At 44.1% G+C, this 24,307-nt stretch overlaps 1 protein-coding gene and 1 pseudogene across 1 annotated transcript in view; one reads left to right on the top strand and one right to left on the bottom strand.

Annotated features, from left to right (window-relative positions):
* Window positions 1-2,008: 2,008 nt before the first annotated feature.
* LOC102847376 lies at window positions 2,009-2,581 on the bottom strand (annotated as a pseudogene).
* Window positions 2,582-10,265: 7,684 nt separating this feature from the next.
* Window positions 10,266-24,307, top strand: part of TMEM247 (transmembrane protein 247) — a 35,674-nt gene continuing 21,632 nt past the window's right edge. The window contains exons 1-4 of the mRNA XM_006881007.1: window positions 10,266-10,293; window positions 15,678-15,781; window positions 16,398-16,733; window positions 21,375-21,563. Of these exons, the coding sequence (XP_006881069.1) occupies window positions 10,266-10,293; window positions 15,678-15,781; window positions 16,398-16,733; window positions 21,375-21,563 (657 nt within the window). The remainder of the gene's footprint in view (window positions 10,294-15,677; window positions 15,782-16,397; window positions 16,734-21,374; window positions 21,564-24,307) is intronic.

Here is a 24,307-nt window from a genome sequence, read left to right on the forward strand (position 1 = left end):
TTGGGCAATGCTCTCAAAATTATAGCAAGAGTTGAAGGGTGGCACAGCGTGAAATAGTATCATCAGGGTAGAATACAGTTCTTAGGGGCAGGAGAACCTGTATGTTTAATGTAAAATCACATAATATAAAAGGAAAAAAAATCTCATATAAGCAATCAGAAATGCTTTAAACAGACACACACAAAGGAAATCAAGAAAAACTGCCATTACCGAATTGTGTCACAGGGTAGAGGTGGGAGACCCTTGGGAAGACGTTCAGAGCATACCTGAACCTGGGAAAACTCAATAGCATGGAGTCAAGAACGACCCACAAGTGACCCTCCTCTCACTGGAGTGTATATCACATGGGAGGAATTGTCCATCTCCCTTGTTCAGGGAAACTCCAGGAAAAAAGAGCGAGAAACAGGCTACCCTCACTGAAATGCCAACCGACCTGCTTCTTGAACACTGGAAGAGGGGTAATTTCCTCTTGAAAACATTTATGGCATCAGGAACCTAAAGCTGTGAACTGGATACACCCTTGCTGAATGAAGCCCAGGCAAGAGCTTCTTCTAGTATTAATCTCGTCTGGTAATTGCAAGCTTCGCCCACAAGGTGACAGTATTGACCAACACACTTTTCAAGGTTGCAGCCCCACCCCCACCCCCCACCTCCTCTTGAGATGGTGGGAGGAAGGAGGTGCACAGTGAAAATGGGAATTCAGGGTGTCACAGAGTTCTTGGCGGGGAGGGGGGGGAATTATGTTTTATGTAAACTCCCTTGACATAAAATAATTCTAACATAAACATTCAAAGACGTTAATAAAGAGAGAAAGAGAGAGACACACACACACACACACACACACACACACCTCCTTGTTAAGGGTGCCACATTACAAGAACAGAGTGCACTGGTAGAGACGCTGTCAGAGTACCCAGAACTGAATAAACTCATTTTCATACAGTCAGAACTGACTAATAGCTGACCCTCCAGTGGGTTTTCGAGGGCTTTGAATCACACAGAATGAGGTCACTTATCCTCCAATGAAGCAGCTAGAGGATTCGAACCTCTGGAGATGCACTTCAGGGTTAGCAGCATACCATGCTGCGGGCTCTTAGGGCCCTAGGAACATTTCTCTCACCTCCTCACACAGTGAGTGAGTTCTGATGATGACTTAGTAGTAAGGAGTTTGACCGTCAATGCAAAAACATATGCTTCAAACCCTCCAGCTGTTCTGTAGAACATCGGGGAGTCTCCTGAGATTTACTGCCTGTGCAAACTCGCTGGAGGGTCAGCTATGAGTTAGTTTTGATCTGATGGTACATAAAAACCACTTGATGGCTGAGTGTATCTTTGTTGGGCTGTTTGGTGACTTGAATCTCACAGTAGTTTTGAGGGAGGCAGACGAGCATTTTCCTGTCCTAAAGATTTCCAGCGTCAGAAAATAAAAGGATAATGGGGAGTTGTAATCTTTGCTGCTGAACCCCACTTAAGACTCCTAGTTTTAATTTCTGCCTGAAATAAGACAAATGGCCACCAGGTGGCAGTCTTGGCCAGTGTACATTTCAAAAATAGGGCCACCCTTCCATGGAGGTGGTGGGAGTAGGGTGGTAAGGTATGAAATTGGGGAAGACTAGAGTAGCAGAGTTCTTCGTGTGCAAAAAGCTTATATTTTATGTAAACTCACATGAAATGAAAAAGAAATTCACAGATAAACATTCAAAGACACTTTAAACAAAGTAAGAATGAGACTGTTCCACTCAATAATGTCAAGAATAAGAAAAGAGAGGCCTTGGTAAAGGCACTAAATAAAGCCCCTGGACCTGAGGGAATTACTGCAGCTGACCTTCAGCCGATTTTGGAGGCTGTGAATTTCTTTTTTTTTTTCCCAAATATAAAGAGTTTATTCATCAATTTCTGTGTCTGGAGTAGAAAATATAAACTAACCACAGGCCCACCCGCCCAGCCGGGCCCAGCCCGCAGTCCTTTGGTATCCACTGAGCCCAGTTCCGCAGCACCGCCCACGGCCTCAGGCTTCAAACATGGAGCAGCAGCTGCAGAGCACCCGCTCATGGACATCGACATCGTTGTAGTCAGCAGTGGAGCAGAGGGCACAGGCCACAGCCCCACAGCCCCAGCAGGTGCGCAGACACCATCCACACAGGGGACGCTCGCACTGGCTGCAGGCTGCCTTCCCGTCCACGCTGCGGACGCAGGAGGAGCAGGCCCTGGACGCCACCTCCGACAGGTCAGTCTGGGCCCGGCTCCGCAGCAGGCGGCCGCCCGGTCCAATCAGCATCTGTCCTCGGGTGGCCACTGGGATGCCCATTGGGCTGGGCTTTGGGGACTCAGGAAGGTGGATGAGGGGGCAGCTCTCTGCTGAACCTTCATTCCACATGTGGTCCATGCAGGCCTGGGCCCCTTGGTACAAGAGCTGCCTGGTCCTCTCAAAGACCTCTCGGGCCTGGCGCTCGCCGGACTCGCCGCGGCTCAGCTCCTTCGGACCCACGTGAACCTTGAGCTGCAGTGGGGCCGCGTCCCCGAAGGGGCAGCCCCGCTTGGGCCTGGAGGCTGTGAATTTCACAGGGAGGGGACTGTCCATCTTCCTCTGAACTGAGTGAAAAGCTTCAAGATCTGCAACTCTGTCAACAGTGTCATAAAGATAAGGAATGAACAGCTACCTACACAGACACAACAAAGACTGCCTCACAGGCAAGAAAAACCTCATATGTCAAGGAAGCTACTGTTATTTTTGTGAGATACCGTTGAGCATGACTCAGTGACCATATGAACGACTGATCTACCCTGTCCTATCCTGTGCTGTCCTCACCATCTGACACACCTGACACATTGCTGCAGTTACCATGTCAATCCACCTCACAGGGAAATATCTTTTCTACTAATCCTCCACCTTTTCATGCATGACAACCCTTTCCAAGGAGTAACTTCTACTAGCAATATGTCCAAAGTATGAGACAGTAGGAGTGTAATAAACACAATACTTTTAATAGTAGAAAAGCAAGCACAACACAACTCAAGAATGGTATTTCAGAAATTCTCAGTGTGGTGAAGGAGCAAAAAAAAGCAGGATAGAAGACATAGGACAGAGAATTAGAGAGAAGACAAAATCTCAATGACAACCTCATAGATGTAGGGGGGAACCGCAACAAAACAGAGATGGAGGAAAATGAAGAATATAAGATTCGTGTGGATGGAATCAAACAAAATAACATATGTATGATTGGAATTCCACAATGGGGGGATCACTGAAAAATTGTGTGAGAGGTACTGGATGAAAATATTCCAGAAACCATGAAAAATTAGGAAATACACATTCAAGAAGTTCAGTGAATTCTAAACTCAACCCCAAATCAAGACATATCATGGTCAAATGCTTCAAAATCAAAGCAAAGGACAGAATAAAAGCAGTGTGTGTGTGTGTGGGGGGGGGAGTGTCACTTATAAAGGAGAATCAATTACTCTGACTTTCCACAGAAAGTGTGTATGCAAGAAGACAATGGAGTGACATCCACAGAAGCTGGGAAAAAACCAAAACTGCAAGCCAGGGATCCAGTACCCAGCAAAGCTGCCCACCAAACAGGAAGGAGAAATTAGGCGATTTGCAGAAAAGAAGGCAGTTAACAGGTCACCGGACACTTTGTAATTGACGACCATGCTTAGAAACACATTTTGCTGTCATTTGTGGCAACATGTTAAGGAATTCATGAAAGAAGACAAAATCTACAAGAAATACTAAAGGAAGTCTTTTATACAGTGACAGCAAGGGAGAGTGGAACAGAATGGCATAAGGTGGAAATGATAAAATCTGGCCTGCCGATAATCACACACATTGTGAATGGCTTAAAGTAACAGAATGAATATAACAGCCCCCTTCAAGACCTTTCATATGTTGCCTCCAAGAGACATAACAAAGAAACAAGGAAAAATATAGACTAAAAAAATCAAAGGGTGGGGGAAAAACCCTTATGTCCATAGCAGCATTATTCATCATCTCAAGAACATGGAAACAGCCCAAATGTCTAAGCACAACCGAATGGATTGAGAAATTGTGGTATATTCACACAATGGAATGCTAGGTAGCATTCGGGTAACAATTTCGAAAAACACTACATAACTTGGGAGAGGCTGGAGAGAATTATGCTGAACGAACTAATGCAGTCTCAGAAGGACAAATACTGCCTAAGACCATTATTGCAAAAATAGAAGGATAACTAGTAAAACGTGTGTGGGAACTCAGCAGGGGGAGGGGGAGGATGGGGAGAGGCAGCATCACAACGTTTCACTGTTTGGTGGGTGTAGGGAGGGGAGCAAGGATCCAGTCAAGACAGGGTGATGATGGGCAAGGTTCAAGGGGGATTAGTTTTATAAAACATAATGCATGAGAGTGATGCATGAAATACAGTGTAAAATGAAGAATAGTGTGAAACATAATGTATACAAACTTTGTAAGTAAATCATTAAAAACAAAATCTTCAAGTCCTGGCCAATAGAATCCAAAAATATGTTAAAAATTCATCATGAACAAGTGGAATTTATAACAGATACACAGGGATGGGTCAAAATAAGAAACATAATTAAGGGAGATCTGGTGGCCTAGTGGCACGAAGTTGCATTGCAACCCCAGACATATGCGGTTTGAATCCACCAGATGCTCTGCTGGAGAAGGAGGGGCAATCTCCTCCTGTACCAGTCAGATCTGATTTGATGATACACACAAAAATAATAAAATAAAATTAAAATTAAAAAAAGAAACATTAATGTAATTCACTTTATTAATAAAGCTAAGAACAAGAACCACTTGATCCTATAAATTGTTATAGAAAAGTCCTTTTGCAATATCCAACACCCCTTCCCGGTTCAAACTCTAAGCAAAATAGGATTAGAGTGGGATTTCCTCAACATAGTGAAAAGAAGATGTGGAAAACCAAGAGCTAATTTAAAGAGCTCCATAATAGTTAAGAGTAAGCTTCCCTCTCACCCTAAACCACTAACTCATGAGCTTCTCCACCCCAGGGACTGTCACCATTAATCCATTTTTAAATGTCTTCTCAGGAATCCATACATTACAAATATAAAGTCACATTGTAGTACATATGGGAGCACCCTCACTTCTCTTCTAATACCTAATACATGTATACTAATGCATTTATCCCATCTATTTCTGTGAAACATATTCTTCCAAGCAGGTGCCTAGAATTTTTTATATGGCTACAGCATCAACTATTTAACCAGAGCTCTGGTGGCATAGTGGTAAGGAGCTACACCCTTAACCCAATGGCATGTAGTTCAAATCTACCAGCTGCTCCTCAGGAGATAGACTAAGCAGTTTCCTCCTTTGGTATTTACTTCCTCTGAAAACCCACTGGCGGCTCAGGTAGGAGTTGGTTCTGACTCAACAGCACATAGCAACAACTTCTAAAAGAAATTTATTTCATAGGAAAGATCGTATAAAACACAATGTATGTGAAACACAATGTATAAGAATGTACAAAACACAATGTACATAAATGAAACATTGTATATAAATCATTTGCAAACCAATACAAAATTAAATTAAATGGGAAAAAATTTCCGGATCTTCCATTTAAAAATGGAGGAAAGAAAGAAATTGAAAACAGAAATATCATTTGATCCAGCTATCCCACTACTGGGAATATGTTGTTATGTGCTGTTGAGTCACCTGCAACTCAGTGACCCTATGGATAACAGCCCTAAACCGGCTCTATCCTGTGCCAATCTCATTGTCTCTGACACATATACCCACATTACCCCAGTCACTGAATCAATCCATCTCATCGAGGGTCTTCCTCTCCTTCATTGTCCCTCCACCCTCTCAAGTATGTCATCCCTCTCCAAGGACTGGTCCCTCCTTGCAACATGTCCAAAGTATGTCAGATAAAGCTTCAGAATGCTTGGGTCCAAGGAGCAGCCTGGTTTCACCATCTCAAGGTTAAATCTGTTTGTTCTCCTAGTAGTCTGTGGTATATTCAGTACTCTTCTCTAGCACCACAGCTCAAAGGCATCGATTCTCCTATCATCCCTAGTCATTGTCCAACTCTCTGATAAATAATAAGTAATTGCAAGGACTCTGGACATGATCAGGGGCACCTTAGTCTCCAGACTGCTATCTTGGCTCTTCAGTACTCTGGAGAGGTCTCTGACAGCAGACTTTCCCAATGCAATTCGTCTTTTAATTTCCTGGCTGCTGGTACCAAGACTGTTGATTATGGAGCAAAGCAAACTAAGGCTGTTAACACTCTCAATCTCTTCACTGTCTATGATGATGCTGTCAACTGACCCAGTGGTGAGAATCTGTTTTCTTGATGGTGAGCTTCAATCTATATTTAAGGCCCAGTCCTATATTTAAGCACTTCAGGTCTGTCTCAGTTTCAGCAAGCAGGATTGTGTCATCTGTGTAACGCAGATTGTTGATGAATCTTCCTCCAATCCTGATGCCACATTTCTCCTCATAAAGCCCAGCCTCCCGGATAATCTGTTCTGCATATAGCTTGAAAAGGTATGGAGACAGGACACATCCCTGGTGTACATCCATCTCAATTTTGAAACATGCAGTGTCTCCTTGTTCTGTTCTGACAACTGCTTCTTGGTTCAAGTATAGGTTTTGCATAAGCACAATCAAATGTTCTGGAATTCCCATTCTTCTCAGAGTCAGCCACAGTCAAATGATTTTGTACAGTCAATCAAACTCAGACAGACATCCCTTTGGTACTCTCGGCTTTCTGCCAAGATCCATCTAACATTAACTCTAATATCCCTAGTACCATGGTCTCTTCTACACCCAGCCTGCTGGTGTTCTGTTTCAGTTGTTTTTGGATAACTTTCAGCAGAATCTTGCTTGCATGTGATATTAATGATATTGTTTGATCATTTCTGCACTCTGTTGGATCACCTTTCTTTGGGATGGGAACAAATATAGATCTCTTCCAGTCAGTTGGCCAAGTGGTTGTCCTCCAGATTTCTCGGCACAACTTAGTGAGCAAATCCAGGGCAGCAAATGTCATTTTGTATCCTCTCAATTCCTGGTGCCTCGGTTTTTGCCAATTCTTTCAGAGTAGCTTGAACAACTTCTTTCAAGACCACAGGCTCATACGTTGTTTCATGAAATTCTTCTATGCCCACCAATTCCCCCTGGCACAGTGACTCTGTATACTCTTTTCATCTTCTTTTAATACTTCCTGGATCATTTCATATTCTGCCCAAAGCATCCTTAAGTATTATTGCAATTCGAGGTTTGACTTTGTCCTTCAGTTCCTTCAGCTGAAGAAATGCTGAGCAAGTTCAGCCGCTTGGTTTTTCTGACTCCAGCTTGGTTTTTCTGACTCCAGCTCTTTGCACATTTCATGAAGCACCGGTATCAATCGGAGGTAGGAGTCAATGGAAACTGGAGGAAGCAGAAACCTTAAACCCATAGAAACTATAAGGGAAGGGAGCTCTGGTGGCCTAGTGGCAAGAAGCTGCACTGCAATCCCAGAGGTGCACAGTTCAAATCCACCGGATGCTCTGCTGAAGAAGGAGGGGCAATCTCCTCCTGTATCAGTCAGATCCAATTTGACGGTACACGCACAAAAAATAATAATTTTTTTTAAAAAGAAACTATAAGGGAGGGAAAGTAGTGGTGGAAAATGATAGAAGTGAAAGACGCCAGAATAGGCTGAGTTACAAATACAAATGTACCTGCCTGGCTGCGGTGCCCCTCAGTCCAGTCTCCCTGGGTCCAGCACAGCCTCTGAGAAGCCCAGTCAGTTCAGGCCCCCGGTCCTGGCTCCCAGGTGAGCTGGTCTCCTTCATTCCCTCCAATGACCTTCATATGCCCTCCCTAAGCCAAGTTGAGCCTGGGAGTTTGGACCAATCCCTCCACCTTTCTGAGAAGGGATCATTGCTCACCTGCCTTTGGGAGTTGCCTATGAAGCTGGTGTGAGAAGACCTCGTGGGCCGTGGGCTGGTCCAGCACTGCTGGAAGCTGTCAGTTATTGATGGTGTTGTTGTGTCCCATCCAGTGGACTCCAGCTCATAACAACCCTGTGAACAAAGATCCGAACCCCGCCCTGTCCTGTGCCAACCTCAGCATCTCCAACGGGCTCGAGTTCACTGTCACAGGTGCTCTAACAATCCATCTTGCAGAGGGTCCTCTCCTTCGCTGACCCTCACCACTCCCAGCAGGACCGGGAGCTCCTGATAACATGCTAGAAGTCTGTGAGACGAGCTGGTTTCACCACCCTTGTCTCTCAGGAGCATCCTCCTGATGGTTTTCAGTTAGGGTTTTGCCAGTCACTTCCCTTGACCATGTTCTGTTCACTGTTCTTGTCACCTCATTCAGCCACATTCGCTCTGCCCTTCTCGGCTTTCATGGTTCCAGATGGTTCCCAGCTCTTCATGCAGCCCTGTAGCTGCACCTTTTACCACACCGTCTCTGCAGTTCTTGCAACTAAATGAAGACGTTACCCCATCATTTCTCTCGATGCGTGGCCCAAGGCACCATGCTTCTCAGGCAGACTGTCTCTTTAAGAACCTCTCAAGGTAGCCAGTAGCTCTTAATCTGCTAATTTCTTTATTTACATTTACCTTCTTACCTCCCCCCCCCCACCCCATGGACAATTCCACCTGTAAAATGAGAGGAAAAAAAGTAAAATATGCTTGACTTGATTTGGCCCTAAAATAAAAGGGAAGTGGTGGTTTGTCAATTCCCATCATCTTGTGCCTCTGTCATTGCCGGGGCAGGGAGATGGAGATCATGCCTGGGCTGGCTCTCTGTTCCTCAGAAAAGGATAAAAAGGGGGAACAATGGAGCTGCCTTGGTGAAAACTCCCAGCCTGGATCAACCAACTTCTAAATGCCCAAGCTAAAAAACATGTTTATTTGCCTGTTATACAGCAAAAGGTGATAGAGCCACCCACAGTACTCACTGTACCTTTCAACACCTAGTTCTTCATGCTGTGCTGTTGTTGTGTACCGTTGAGTCTGAACCACCTTCCAGCAAGTTTTCGGAGGCAGTAAATGGCACAGGAGATGGCTCCCCTCAACAGCGCATTTACACACACGCCTTTGTGTTTGCAGCACAATTTCTAACCACTCAGTCACCAGTTGATTATTTGATTCTATATAATTGTTCCTTTGTGCAGTTTCTCCCAGCTAAGATCACAAGATATAGCAAATAAAAATAAAGGATGACCAGTTTGATGTGACTTTTAGTGAAATAATGCATACTCTTCCTATAGAAGGATGGCTTGTAAGGAGCTCTGGTGGCCCAGTGGCAAGAAGCTGCACTGCAATCCCAAAGGTGCACGGTTCAAAGACACCAGATGCATCGCTGGAGAAGGGGCAAACTTCGCCAGTACCAGTTGGCTCCGATTTGACAGTACACAATTACAACAACAAAAACCCTCCCTCCCCCGAATAAGGATGTATTGTTCAGTTTTTAGAAAATATACTAAAAATTACTCATTATTCATTTGAAATTCAAATTTAACTGGATATCCTATATTTATCTGTCAACCCTACTCTTAGCCCATGAGGCAAGATCTACATCTTACCCAGTAATCAGGAGCTGGCTCCTGTGGTTACCAGCATAATTCTAGGAAAGGTTGCCAACATTCACATCGATTCTAAAGAGGATGCGGGTAGAGATTTGAGTACTCGCTTCTCTCCAGTGACAACTGGACAAATACTTTCCTTTAGAAGAATTATCACAAAGCTACTTTCTCCGGAGGTGGTTAATGATATGCCCAGTGTCTGATTTTTCCAAGCTGTTGCACCGTTACCTCATCTCCAATGTCAACAATTCCTCCTCCTCCTGGGTTCCAGAATTCAATGCAACAGCTCATAGACACTCAAACCACCGGGGACACAAATCACACAGTTACGGAGGCTGGAAAATTCCAAATCTGTGAATCAAGACCCGAGTGGCCGTGGGGGCTTCACAATGACAGGCACTTCTACCTGAGAGGAAGCTGGGGGTTCATGGAGTAGATGAATTATGTAACAGGGTCACCTTTGGGGGTGAGGAAGAACTGAGTCAGAGGTGGGATCTAGGTGAACAGGGCAAACCTCCCCAGAGCGTCCCAAGACGTGGCTGAGGCTACCCGGGGGGGGGGGGGGGCACTAAGACAATGTGGGCCACACCCTATCGTAAAGCACAGGCTCAGAACACATCTCCCCCTAAGCTGATCGTTAGCACAGGGGACAACTCCTCCAGAACAGGACTACAGCCACAGGCACAGAGGCCAGGATTTACAGGACATCAAAAAATGGAGGTCTACGCCCAGAAGGAGCCTGGTAATTCACTGTCCCACACACATCACCTAACTTCAATAACGATGCTATCTCAGCTCCCAAGTGCTGCTGTGAACAAAACCTGACACAAGCGGGTGGCTTTAAAGAACAGCGATGCACTGTGTTGTAGTCCAGGGGAAATTCCAATTTGGGGAGTAGATGTATTTTGGTTTCTAGTTGCTGTTAGCCATCCTAGGTGTTACTGGGCTTGGAGTTGCATCTGCCTCTGTGTGTGTGTGTGTGTGTGTGTGTGTGTGTGTGTGTTCATTCACATCGTTTCTATCCCTGTTGTGTATTTCGCCATCTTTCTTTTAATTTAACAAATATTTAATGAGTGACTCAAGTTTAGTAATAGTAATGCAACAAAGAAAAAGGGCACCTTGGCTCTTGGCATCTTCAGGCTTTAAGAAAATGGTCCTTCATGGTTGGGGGATATTGCCAGTGGGATGGTTGGGTCAGGTGGTGTTTGTTTTCAGAGTTTGGAGGAGGACTGCCTCCAGGAGTGGTTGTGCCGTTTTACATTCCCATGGGGAGTGAATGAGAATTCCAATGTCTCCATGTGCACGCCAGCATTTGTTGTTTGCTGCCCTGTTGAACTTTGCTTTTGTGTATGTCTCCATCTCTTCTCATAGCTCAGACACGATTAGCTTTAGAACCCAATCTATTGTGCTAGAACCTCCTTAACATAACAAAAGAAACCTGCATTTCAAAACTGAGTTAGGGCTTCAAAAGAACCTTTTAAAAAAATGTGTTTCCATTCAATGCAATCCCAATACAAATACCAATTCCAGACTTCAGTGAGATGGAAAAGGCAATCTCCAATTTCATTTGGAATTGAAAGAGGCCTCAAATAAGTAAAGCAGTCCTTAAAGAGAGAAACAAGGTAGGAGGTATCTCACTCCCTGATTTCAAATCCTACTACACTGCCATGGTGGCCAAGACAGCATGGTACTGGTACAATGACAGACACATAGATCAATGGAATGGAGTTGAGAATCCAGAAATCAGCCCATCTACCTATGGTCAACTGATTTTTACAAGGAGATGAAATCAGTTAAGTGGGGAAATGACAGCCTTTTTAACAAACGGTGCTGGCAAAATTGGAAAACTATCTGCAGAAGACTCAAGCAAGATCCACATCTCACTCCATACGCAAAAACCAGTTCAAAGTGGATCATGGACCCAGGACTATAAACTTCATTAAAGAAAAGCTTGGAAGAACTTTAGAAGTCCTAATCCACAACATAAACAGTCTTTCGGACATCAAAGACTAAAAAATAATAAAACGAAGAAAAAAATATAAAGAAAAAAAAAAAGAACAGTCTTTCAAGCATCCTGAAAAATCTACAACCAGGAGAGGATAAAATAGATGAATGGGACCTTCTAAAAATTAAATACCTAAGCACATCCAAAAACTTCTCCAACAGAGTCAAAAAGGAAGTCATAGACTGGGAAAAAATATTTGGTAATGACATTTCAGACAAGGGACTTATATCTAGGATTTATAAAATACTCGAGCACCACAACAAGAAAAATGTAAATAACCTAATTGAAAAAAAAATGCGTACAGGATATGAACAGACATTTCACCAAAGAAGACAGTCAGGTGACCAACATACACATGAAGAAGTGTTCAAAATCCCTAGGTCTAAGAGATGCAAATCAAAACAACTATGAGATATCATCTCACCCCAGTAAGAAGAGCAAAATGTAACAGAACAGCAAACATCAAACGCTGGCGAGATTGCAGAGAAACTGGAACTCTTATTCACTGTTGGTGGGAGTGCTAAAATGATGCAATCACTATGGAAAGCTGTATGGCGCTTTCTCAAAAAGTTGCAAATAGAAATACCATTTGACCCAACAATTCCAATACTGGGAATATACCATAAGGAAACCAGAACTGCCACCCAAGCAGATATACGGACACCCATGTTTATTGTGGCCTTGTTTACAATAGCAAAGAGTTGGAAACAAGTCAAGTGCCCATCAACAAACGAATGGACAGAGAAGCTCTGGTATATTCACACAATGGAATACTATGCTGTGTTGAAAACAAAGAACTCATGCAATATTATTCAAAATGGGTGACCCTGGAGGACATTACGCTGAGTGAACTATCTCAGTCACAAAAGGACAAATACGGCATAGGGCCACTGTTGTAAAATGGGACTGACATTAGGGTTGGGGGAAGACTGAGAAAGAGGGGATAAATAATGTATACTACATTGAAACAGATGAGGGAGAGAACGGTTTAAAAGGGATATATGATTAGCTATTATTGTCATGACAGGAGTCCAGAATGAAAGCTGCACAGTGGAGTGGACTTGGGGGGAGGGATTGTATAGCAATATAAGAATTTTACTTTTTAAAGAGAAGAGTGAATTGGGGGGAGGGGTGGGCAGGGAGAAAAGTGCAACAATGAATCAATGGAAATCCTAAGTCTCTGTAGACTTTCATTAAAATGAAAAAAAAAATTGTGTTTGATTCATGTACATTGTTTGTCTTTTTCATCCATTCCCTCCACCCTCCAAACTCTGTGACCCTGTGGTTCCCACCCTCAGCCCTCCTTCCCTTCCCATCCCTCCTTGGACATCCACACACGTCTCACTGGTTCTCTTTCTGCTTTTACAATAATGATCTCATACAGTATTTGTTCTTACGCATCTTAGTTCACTCAGCATAATGCTGTCTAGCCCCTCCCATGTTATATACTATTTTTCAAAATTTTTGCTTCTGAGTGCTGCATAATAGTTTATCGTGTTAATGTACCACAGTTTCTCATCCAGTCATTTGTTAATGGACATCTGGGCTGTGTCCATGTTTTTGCTATTGTGAATAACACTGCTATGAAGATGGGTATACCAATCTCTGTATCTTAGTTCTGTTTGCTTTGGGGCATAGTCCTTACAGTGATGTAGCAGGGACATATGGAATTTCTATGTTCAGCTTTTTGAAGACACATTAAATTGCGTTCCAGAGTGGCTGTACCATTTTACAGTCCCACCAACAGTGGATGAGCGTTCCTATCTCTCCACATCCTCTCCAAAATTTCTTTCTTGCTGTCCTGTTAAAATTTGCCACTGCTCCTGGGATAAGATATCTTGTGGTTTTGACTTGCATCTCTTATTGCTGCCGATTTTGAGCGTCTCTTCAGGGCCTGTTGACCATCCTCAGTGTAACCTTCTGAGGAACACAATCTCATCCACATTTACTTAGTCCCTGTAGGAAAAGGCAATGAGCCAAATAGACCTAGATTATCATCACGTCAATGCTGCCACTCAGGTCAACACAAACTCACTATTGTCGAGTTGATTCTCTTGGCAACTACTTCAGGGGTTTTCCTTGGCTATTTTCTCTCCCAGTAAATAAGGAGGAGGTTGATACTTTTCTGTTGTAGTGTTGGTGAAGAATACAGAATATTCCATGGACTTCCAAAAGAACAAACACGTCTGTCTTGGAAAAAGAACTATCAGCGTTCTCCTTAGGAGCAGGGATGGTGACACGTTTCGCAGGCTCTGGGCACGTTGTCAGGAGAAGCCAGCCCTTGGAAAAGAATTGGCTTAGAAAGGTGGAGGGTCAACAGAAGAGAAGAAGTCCCTCAACCAGATGGATTCACACATAGACCAGCAAAGGTTCAAAGGATGATGTAAGAACATGAAAGGATTTGATTCTTTTTCATAGATCCTTTATGTGTTGGAGTCAATTTGATGACACCTACCAATAATCTTTTATAAAAACAGATCACCTGCCTTTTTTGGACTGTAGCACCATGTGGATTTAAGCCACTAACCTTTAGGTTAATAGATGAATGCAAACTGTTTATGCCACCCAGGGACCTTAGAGAAACAATAAAACATCCTTGTTTAAAATAAGTATACTGAGGTGAGCTCTGGTGGCCTAGTGGCAAGAAGATGTACTGCAATCCTAGGGGTGCACGGTTCAAATCCACTAGATGCTCTGCTGGAAAAGGAGGAACAATCTCCTCCTGTACCAGTCAGATCTGATTTGACAGCACACACACACAAAATAATAAAAATTTTAAAAAAGTAAGTACACTGAGTATCAATTGCAATCCACTGCCATCAAGTTATAACCATCTTACAGCGAACTCCTCTCCCTCCAGCCGCAGTGGTCATTGTTGTTAAGTGTCGAGTCGAGTATGGCTCAAAGAAACCCTATGAACAACAGATCTGAACCCCGTCCTATCCTGTGCCACCCTCACATTTCCCGACACACAGGAGCCCTTTGTGGCAATCACTGTGTCAATCCACCTGGTCGAGGGTCTTCCTTCTCCTTTGCCGACCCTTTCTTCCTTTCCAAGCACTGAGTCCCTCTCCAAGGAATAGCCCCTTCTACTAACATGCCTGAAATACGTGAGGTGAAGCCTCATCATCATTGCCTCCAAACTACAAATTGTAAAAACCTGAAATATAATGCACAAACATTGACACACTAGGCATTAGTGAAATGAGATGGACTAGCTTTGGCCACTTTGAATCAGATAATCCTATGATTCACTATACTGGGAATGAAAAACAGAGAAGAGTAGGTCTTTAGAGGCTATAAATGACGCAGAGGAGACTGCCCATCTATCTTCAGTAAAGCCATTGAACCACTCGAGAGCCTCACCTTTGTCCGCAGTTCCTACAGACGAGGCTACCTTAGCAACAGAGGGTTAAGATGACTTCCTCATGGTCATGTACTTAGAGTAAAGCGAGAGTTCAAATACAATTCTTCCTATTCCCACAGTGCAGCACTGACTCAATGTGTTACTGTGGTTTCCACATAACAGAAGAGGACAAATTACATCCCCAGCCCTAGTACATCACCAGCTCCGATAGCCTAGTGGGTAAGGAGCTGTGCTGCCAACCCAAGGTACGCAGTTAGAATCCACCAGTTGCTCCAAGCCTGGAAGATGGATAGTCTTTCCACTGTATGATTTACAGGCTCTGAAAACCCACTGGAGGGTCAGCTGTGAATCAGCTCTGACTCTACGGCAGGGGCCGACTGTCACAATTCATTCTACCCCAACTGGGGGATATAATTAGCCTGGGGTTGTGGAGTTAATTGTGACCCATTCTAGTACAATCTGCTTTGAAAAGAGGAACCCAAGGGAATTGGTTTCTAAAGGTGAACTTCTGGTTTTCAGACCCCTCGTGGAGGTGGGGAAAGGCCAGCCCAGCAGCCCATAACATCTCCTCCCAGGAGTCACACCCTCTGCCAAGGGGGCCTAGCAACGAGAAGAATGTGGGTTTATTGTGAGGACAGGGGATTGTGATGGAGGCTGGGCTGTGTGGAGTCTGGTGAGGTCAAATGTGAGCGCTTCAAAAGATGTCCTTTGGCCCCATTGGCAGCTTTGGTGGTCTCCTGATTGACACCTGAAGAGAGGGAAATTATGGAAGCCCGGGGGGCAGGAGAGAGCTGCCCAAACATCCCCAAGACGGTGCCCAGCGATCCCATTTCTGAAGAGAAATCAAAGGCTTCTTTGGTAAGGGGGAAACCAGCTCTCCCTGTTTATTCACGAGGGAGGGATGATACACCGAGGATACGTGATGGGAGCTAGATGCTAGGAGACTGTTTAAGAAGAGCCAGTGACGTGTACCCAGGCCTGTAACTAGCACCCTTCAAAGGCAGCCAAGGGCCGGGTAGCATTGGACTTTGGAAAGCCACGTGAAGCTGGCCTAGCTTTCCCATATTCCCTCCTAGGAGAGCCTTCCTTCCCTCTGCAGATGGGACTCTGCTCCTCCCACCATGACTGGCCCCCAAAGGCCTCATTCTCTCAGCAAAGGCCCTGTGATTCCTCCTTCCTCTCAGCCCCAAAGAACCCGGTCTCTAACTGGTCTTAACTTAGAGTGAGTGGTAACCTCCATGGTGATAGGAAAATCACCAGGAAGACAGACTCCAACTTCCCAAGCTCTCCGCTTGCACCTTGCAGGAGCCCTTCCTTTGTGTGAATTGGCCTTTCGCTTTCTGTCCTGACACCGCCCTGCAGATGAATTTATACCAACTGCAACTCCACCTTTAGCTTTTCCACTGACAGCTGGGGTATGCATGCCATGGGTGCGGGGAGCGGTCCCCTGTTGATGCCTCACTTTCCTCCCAAGCCCACTCCGGCCCCGGAAGCAGATCCCCCCAACCCAGACTCTTGCTATGACCACGTGGAAGAGATGGAGACTTGTGAGGACGGAGGCTGCCCAGGCTCAGTGATGCCACTGCCCCTCCTGGCGGGGCCCACCACCAAGGGCCAGGTGGGCGACGGGCCCCAACAGGCAGAGCTGCCCCCAGACCTGGGGTCCAAGCGCATTTTGGAGATAGAGCTGGAGAAGGTGCGCATGGAGTTCGAGCTCACGAGGCTCAAGTACCTGCATGAGGAGAACCAGAGGCAGCGACAGCACGAGGAAGTGATGGAGCAGCTGAGGCAACAGGCAGCGCCCCGCCTGGTGAGTAAGACACAAAGTGTGTGTGTGCTTGGGGGACCGCGGTGAACAGCGGCAGACCGAAACCCGGCCCGGGGCTGGAGAAGTCCACGCGGCAGCCCAGCTTACCTGCTGCCTGACGCCTCCTCTCCTGCAGAGCCTGGGGTCCCAGCTGGAAGGAGCTCAGTGGTCACGCAGACCTTGACCCTTCTCCCTCTAGGTCACTTCTGGAGACCCGCCAGGTGGTCCACACCATACAGGATAGATCTGGAACAGAGAACACATATGAGCGGTTAGACCCCCAACTCTCCAAGGGGAGACTGTCTTAGGAAGTGCTCCAGGTGCTCCTTAAGGGCGAGGATGGTGAAACTTCATCTCACAGACATTTGTGCACGTTGCCAGGCGGGGCCAGTCCTTGGAAAAACCCTCATGCTGGGGGGGGGGGTGGTCAGAGGAAGAGGGATACCCTTAACAAGATGGGTTGACATGGTGATAGTAACGGTGGACTCAAAACATATGGCGAGGTTGGCACAGGACAGAGTGAGCTTCAGATCTGGTGTTCATAGGGTCGCTGTGAGTCACAGTCAACTTGACAGCACCCAACAGCCACAACGCAGAGTGAGGGCTGGGGGTGCTGGACCTGGTTCACTTTGTGCCCGGACAGCCCCGTGTCTTCCTTCTCTGGGATATTCGGGCCTCAGCATTTCCTGTATCACTATCTCCACCACTCTCCAGTCTCTCAAGTCCGTCAGACTGCCCAGTGGGTTTTAGAGAACTAACAACGCCTTCCTTTGACCGCTGTTGCTTTTGTGCTGGAAGACCACACTGCCTTTGTTGTTACTGTCAGGCACCATCGACTTGCCTGTGACTCATAGTGACCCCCTTACACCACAGAGCTGAACCCTGCCCTGTTGGCACCCCCCTCATACTTGAGCCCATAGTCACTGTGTCGATCCATCTTGTTGAGGGTCTTCCTCTGGCCCCCACCTTTCCCATCTTGACGTGTCTCTCCAAGAACTGGCCCCTCCTGACAATACAGCACTCTGGCCGCACTTCCGCTCAACAGATTTGTTTGTTCTTTTAGCAGATCATGGACTATTCACACTCTAAAATGTATGCCTCCCTTCACAGACATACAACTCTTCTCTAAGATGCTCTTAACAGGGATAAGAAAACCAGATAGGTTCATTTCCAGTCCACCATAGGCACCTAATAATGGAGAACATTCTTTTTAAATCAACGCAGCCTAGCTTGTAAAGCCAGACCGTCTTGGATTAAAAGCCCACCATGTATAAAGTGCGTGATGTTGGCAAGTTATCAACCTCCTTTGAGCCTAGATTTACTCATCTATACAGTAATGTCGACCTCAGAGTGTTACTGAACACAAGGGGTTCTTTCCTAGTCAATCGCCAATAAGACAACCGGATTGCAATATTCATAAGCACTTTATTACACAGATCCGGGAGACAGTGAATCACCTCCAAGACTGGGAGTGGTTGGTCATGGGCTTTTGTAGGAGGGTGAGACTCACTTAACAACGCACTTTTGTTAGTAAAAAAAGAATTTCTACATCTGAAAAGAATAGTTCATATTTAAGTACTAATAATTCAGGAAGGACACAGTACCTTTCCTGGTAAACAGACAGATTAAGATACAATTTACACGACTGAGAAACAGCCTCAGAGAGCTCTAGGAGAGATGCATTTGCTCTTCTGATAAAGAGATCAAACTACTTTACATGACTAAAGAAAGGAAACAGAATTCGGAGGCTAAGTAACTAGTTTTGCAGGCTGAAGAAAACTGATGTCAGCTGTTATAATTACATAACTATAGTTTTATAACTGATCCATGTGTAGAAAATTCTGAACTTATTAATGCCACCCATCAAAAGGGTCCCTATCGGACATGGGAGAATATAGTGAGTCAGGCACATTACCTAGGCCCTCGATAAATGTTAATTATTGCCATTTTTATGGACTCACACAATTCACTTCTTGACCCCTGTGTAGCAATTTACACTCATCCCATTTCCATTTTACTGGGATATAATACATTAGCTCTGCTTCTCAACTCTGAGTCATCCACAATTCTGAGAAGCTTGCTTCAGTGTCTTCATCTAAGCTATTGCTGTAATTGCTGAAGAGGATATGACCTCAAGTAAATCCATGGAAGAGCCCCTCACCGGTTAGCAAGGCTCCATCAGTCAGCACCTTGAGGTACAGTCCAAGTCCACCCAGCTCACATTTCTCTGCCGTATCCTAAAACTACTCTTGTCAAATGGTTTCCCCAAATTAGGACGTTAAACACACTGCCTGATGTACTTCCCCAGTTGACTAGTCATTATTTTTCTTAATGGGGTTGGTTTTGCATGATTGATTCTTAAACGAACACACATGCTGGTTTCTGACAGTATCACCTTTTCTTTTGCTTACAATTTACCTGTTCCATTAGGCACTGATGGAATTTGTTAGGGCAACTCAAGCTTAATGAGCTGGGATTTTCTAAATGCAGCTTTCCCTCTCCTTTCTCCTTCAAAATCTAGAAGATATTGTGCCATTGAAGACTCTATCATGGTGCCCAATTTTTTTTTAAATTTTTTTTGGTGCTTGATATTTTTGAATGGTCATATAAATAAATGTCATTTCCAAGTTTACTTTTCCCTCAGCCCACTGGCATATCTTTTGTCACAAGACGAAGGCTGGAACTATTTAAAGCTGTTAATAGGTACTGGATCATGTCTTTGGGTCCGTATCTCCTACCGATGTTGATTTTTCCATTTGGGGGTTCAAAAATAATCTTGCTGGATGAAATGGAAACTCTTGGAAATTGTAGAGTTCTTTCTATCCTCTGTCTTCATCTTAAGTGGAAAGGGTTTGAAAAGACTAAAATATTACATAAATGCTTATATGGTTATCAAAATCATCATAATCACCCATTAGGATCTCAGGCTGAGAACAGCACAGTCCAGAACTCACTCTTCTTACTTTCATTGCTGTGGAGTTAAAATGACCCTTAGTGAGTTTCTGAGGCTGTAAGTCACATGGAAGATCTGCCCATCTTTCTCCTGTAGAGCTTCGGGGAGATTTGAACCATCAGAGGGTCATGTCTGTGTGTTAGGAGCACAGTTCCCTACTGACTGGGCCACCAGAGCTTCCTAGAGAGGAGAAAGCCTTTGGATCCAGAGCTGCAGAAAATGGTTAGATTGGTCCAGCCCTCTGCTTCCACTAGAACACTTACTTTTCCTCTGGTCTCAGCTTCCCTTGCTATTCTTGTCAGAGGGTGTATCAATGTGGTAATTTCCTGGCCCTCTCAATTGTAGTTTGTTGTCTTTGTAATCTGCTGTTTTTTCAGTAAGAATGATCCCAGGTGAGTTCAAACCCACCAGATGCTCTGCTGGAGAAGGAGGGACAATCTCCTCCTGTGCCACTCAGATCCGATTTGATGGTACACACACACAAAATAATAAAAAAAAAAGAATGGCCCCAGAATTCCAGCTTTTGGCTTTGGTGGCCTACTAACCCTAACCCTCCTGGGTCTGGTGCCAAGCCTAAAGGCAGACAGTTTGAAACCAGCAGCTGCTTTGCAGGAGAAAGATGGGCAATCTCCTCCCCTGCAATATAAAGGCTCGGAAAACCCACTAGAGATTCTGCTATGTGTTGGTACCAATTCAAAGGCAATTGAGTTTGTAATAGTTTGCCAAAGTGGTTCGCTTTTGCATAATTACAAAAGACAAAGCATCCACTCGATTTTAAAGCTATCCCAGACCCCTACATCTTTTTACAGATGGATGGAAAATACTCTTTTGCAGGACTTTTTCTTTCTTTTTTTAAAAAGTTACTTTAGGCATCTTAGTCCCTGCCATCTGGTGCTTACAAAAAAGTCAGCATGATTTTTAAAAATATTTTGAAGAAAACCCATGGATGATGCCTCTTTAGCCACAGATCAGTATCAACGTTTCCCTTCGTTAAAAGCTGGTGCTCGCTATAGTTAGAAGGGGCTCTGTTGGGTCCTAATTATATGGATTCTAGAAAAGAACAGCTTTTAGACAGATTGGCCAGCAAACTCAAGCTACTTTCCCCACAACTGATGTAGGGAGATCCCCTGCACATGCCCTCTTAGCACCTGTGTTCAGAAAAGACCAGAATGTAGACTGGCCCAGGGTAACATACACCAGGATCCAGAGAGTTCTAATTAGTTGTATCCAAAGGATCTACAGAGTTCTAATTAGTTGTATCCAAAGGATCTACTCTCATTCTACCACTGCCTTGAAAATAAGGTTGAAGGTTAAAGAAAAAAACACCCAGAGTCCCAAGACCCAGGGTTCAGAAGTGAGAAAGATTGAGTTGGCCAAACAATACTCTGCACACACGTGACTCATATGGGAAATGTGGGATAGGCAGATGGGAAGGCGTTTGACTGATAAAAGCAGGTTCAAGATCAAGGTTCAGGATCTTCCTATGTGCCAGTGACTTGGTAAGAATTTTCCACTTCCTGTGTTATGCTTCATCCGAAGTGGGCATCAATACTCCTTTATGAGATGAGGAAGGGGACTTGCCTGGACGCATAGGTAAGGACAGAGCAGAACTGCAACCCCGGTCTGTCTGATTCACAAATCCAGTGTGAGCCTGCCTGGTTTACAAGCTACCCTCTTGTTCTCCCCCCCAGTTTTCAGGAGGGCTCCAGGATCTCCTGCTCCCCCAGAACCAGTTCGCCATGTTTCTGTACTGTTTCATATTTATCCACATCATCTACGTCACCAAAGAAATGGTCGTCTTTCTCTTCTCCAAGCACTACCTCTTCTGCATTGCTGCCATTTTGCTCTATTTGATTAAAACTTTGTGGCCATACTGCTCAGTGCTGTTACTCAGTCATTGGGAATCCCATCCTGGGGTCTCAAACAGGATGAGATCTAAATTAGCCATCACCCACTCATCCTCCTGGAACCCCTTTCTCTCACCTTGCGCCTCCTCCAATAAACTACCCTCAGGAAAGACATTACTGTTAACAATATCAACGTCAGGGTGAGAAGAAACGTTTGGACCCCAAACCTCATTCTTGAGTCGAAGTGTTCATTGTGACAAAGTTGCTTTATCCTGAGAACTTCTAGGTTCTGACATAACATATGCAGGGCTTGGAAGCCATCACTCCTATCATAAGGGGAAAATCAGAACAACAGAAGAAACTGTGTAACTCTTTGGGATCTGTCAGAGAATCAAAGTCACATAGCAAACTAGCATTCAGAAAATGGGCAGCCTGGTAGATTAGAAAGGAAAAAAAAAGAGGCGCACGGTTCGAATCCACCAGATGCTCTGCTGGGGAGGAGGGACAATCACCTCCTGTACCAGTCAGATCTGATTTGACGGTGCACACATTCAAAACTACTAAAAATTTAAAAAAAAAAGAAAGGAAAAAAAATAATCAAAGCTTACTGGGGCAGAAACCAGAATGTGGTAGGAACACTATATGGGTAATTGACCAATTGCTGAAGGGAGTGTGGATGAACTTGAGGAAAAACTCCAGAAGTTCAGAAGGGCCCATGTTTTATTCATTTTAAGTCCAAAGGTCCTACTGCATTTTCATTGTGAAGATAGAAGAAGCTCCCCTCATGCTTCTAGCAGGGGGTGGGGAGAAAGAATCATTCGAAAGTAATCCCAGCAGTACTTTGTTTTCCTTGACGATGAGCTAGCTGTCCTCAAGTAAAACTATTTGACTAAAGCCCAACCAATTTAGGTTTTTTCCAGAGTTTAACTGACAGAGCAGCAGTCAAGAAATCAAAGAGGAGGACCCATGTCTTACACTATACACCAAAACGAGCTCAAAGCTGACTGTAGACCTTGGAGGAAAATCTAAACCCATAAAGATCCTAAGAAACAAGATGGGAACAAAACTAGGAGTTATGGCCTATGACATAAATAGGCTTGAAAACATATGCAAAAATGAAGATAGGATTGATTACTGAGACCTTAAAATCAAACCCCTGTATGCATCAAAAACTTCCTCCACACAGTGAAATCCTATGTAGTACTGAAAAATAATGAACTCTTAAAACATTACACGACATGGGTGACCCTGGAGGACATTATCCTGAGTGAAATATCTCAGTCACAAAAGGACAAATACTGCATAACACCACTGTTATAAAGCAGGACATGGGGGCGGGGGGTGGAGAATAGGGAAAGAATAAAGAGATAATGAACACTGTATTGGACTAGATGAAGGAAAAAAATTACTTAAAAGGAATATATGATTAGGCATTAAATGTAAAAGTCTAGAATAAGAGTTACATTGCAAAGAGGCCTGGGGATGGGGGAAGGGATGAATTGTGCAACAATGAATACATACTTAAACAAAAAAAAAGTGAATTGGGGGAGGGAGAGAGAAAATGTACAGTAATGAATAAATGAAAATCCAACTTTTCTATAAATTTTTATTAAAATCCCAATTAAAATAACAAATTTTATTATTTAAAAATCCCCAAACAACTTTCTCCAGTAAAGTAAGAAGAAATCTCACAGATCAGGAAAAAAACATTTGAAACAATGACATTTCAGATAAGGGTCTCATAACCAAAGAACGCTACAGGGCCACCACAAGAAAAAAGCTGACAACCCAATCACAAAATAGGCAAATGACATGAAAAGACTCTTCACAAAGGAGGACATCTGGATTCTTAAGAAACACATGAGGGAATGTTCAAAACCATTAGCAGTCAGAGAGATGCAAATCAAAACAGTAAGATCATCTCACTCCAGCAGAAGTAGAAAAGTTTAACAACACAACAAACATAAATGTTGGAGAGGAATGTAGAGATTGAACTACTGTGCACGGCTAGTAGGATTATAAAATGGTACAACCGCTAGAGAAGACAGCTTGATGCTTCCTTAAAAAAGTTCAACATAGAAATCCCATATGATTCAGCTATTCCACTGCTAGGAACGTATCCTAAGGAAATCAGAACTGTGGCACAAATGTAACTGTGTTTACAGCAGTGTTATTCACAATTGCAAGAAAATGGAAGTAATCCAAATGTTCATCAACAAATGAGAAACTGTAGTACATTCACACACTTGAATACTATACAACACTCAGGAGCGATGATTTTGTAAAATACTATGTAACTTGGGAGAGACTAGAGAACATTATACTGAGTGAAATATCTCAGTCACCTAAGGACAAATATTGCACAAGGCTACTATTGTGAAACTGAGGCAGACCTGAGGCATTTGTTGCAGAAGGTCAAGGACTGCAGCTTTCAATATGGATTGAAGCTCAACATCAAGAAAACAAAGATTCTCACCACTGGGCCAATCGGCAACTTCATGATAGAAGGCAAAGAGACTGAGATGGTTAACAGCTTCAGTTTGATTGCCTCCACAATCATCACTCTTGGTACCAGCAGCCAGGAAATCAAAAGACAAATTGCATTGGGTGCATCTAAATTCCAAAATCAATCTCCATAATAGTCTATGTGTTTCCTACTGCCAAAGGGGCCCTTTAGAGTAGTAAGAGAAGATCTTCACCCTGAAACCCACAGCGTCCCTTTTCAGCAGGAAGTAGCTAAGAGAATACGCCATCCCCTTTTCCTTATGACTCAGGGT

This window comes from Elephantulus edwardii, unplaced genomic scaffold, assembly GCF_000299155.1.
Source record: "Elephantulus edwardii isolate Elephantulus edwardi_28Jun2011 unplaced genomic scaffold, EleEdw1.0 scaffold00011, whole genome shotgun sequence".
Classification (NCBI taxonomy): Eukaryota; Metazoa; Chordata; class Mammalia; order Macroscelidea; family Macroscelididae; genus Elephantulus; species Elephantulus edwardii.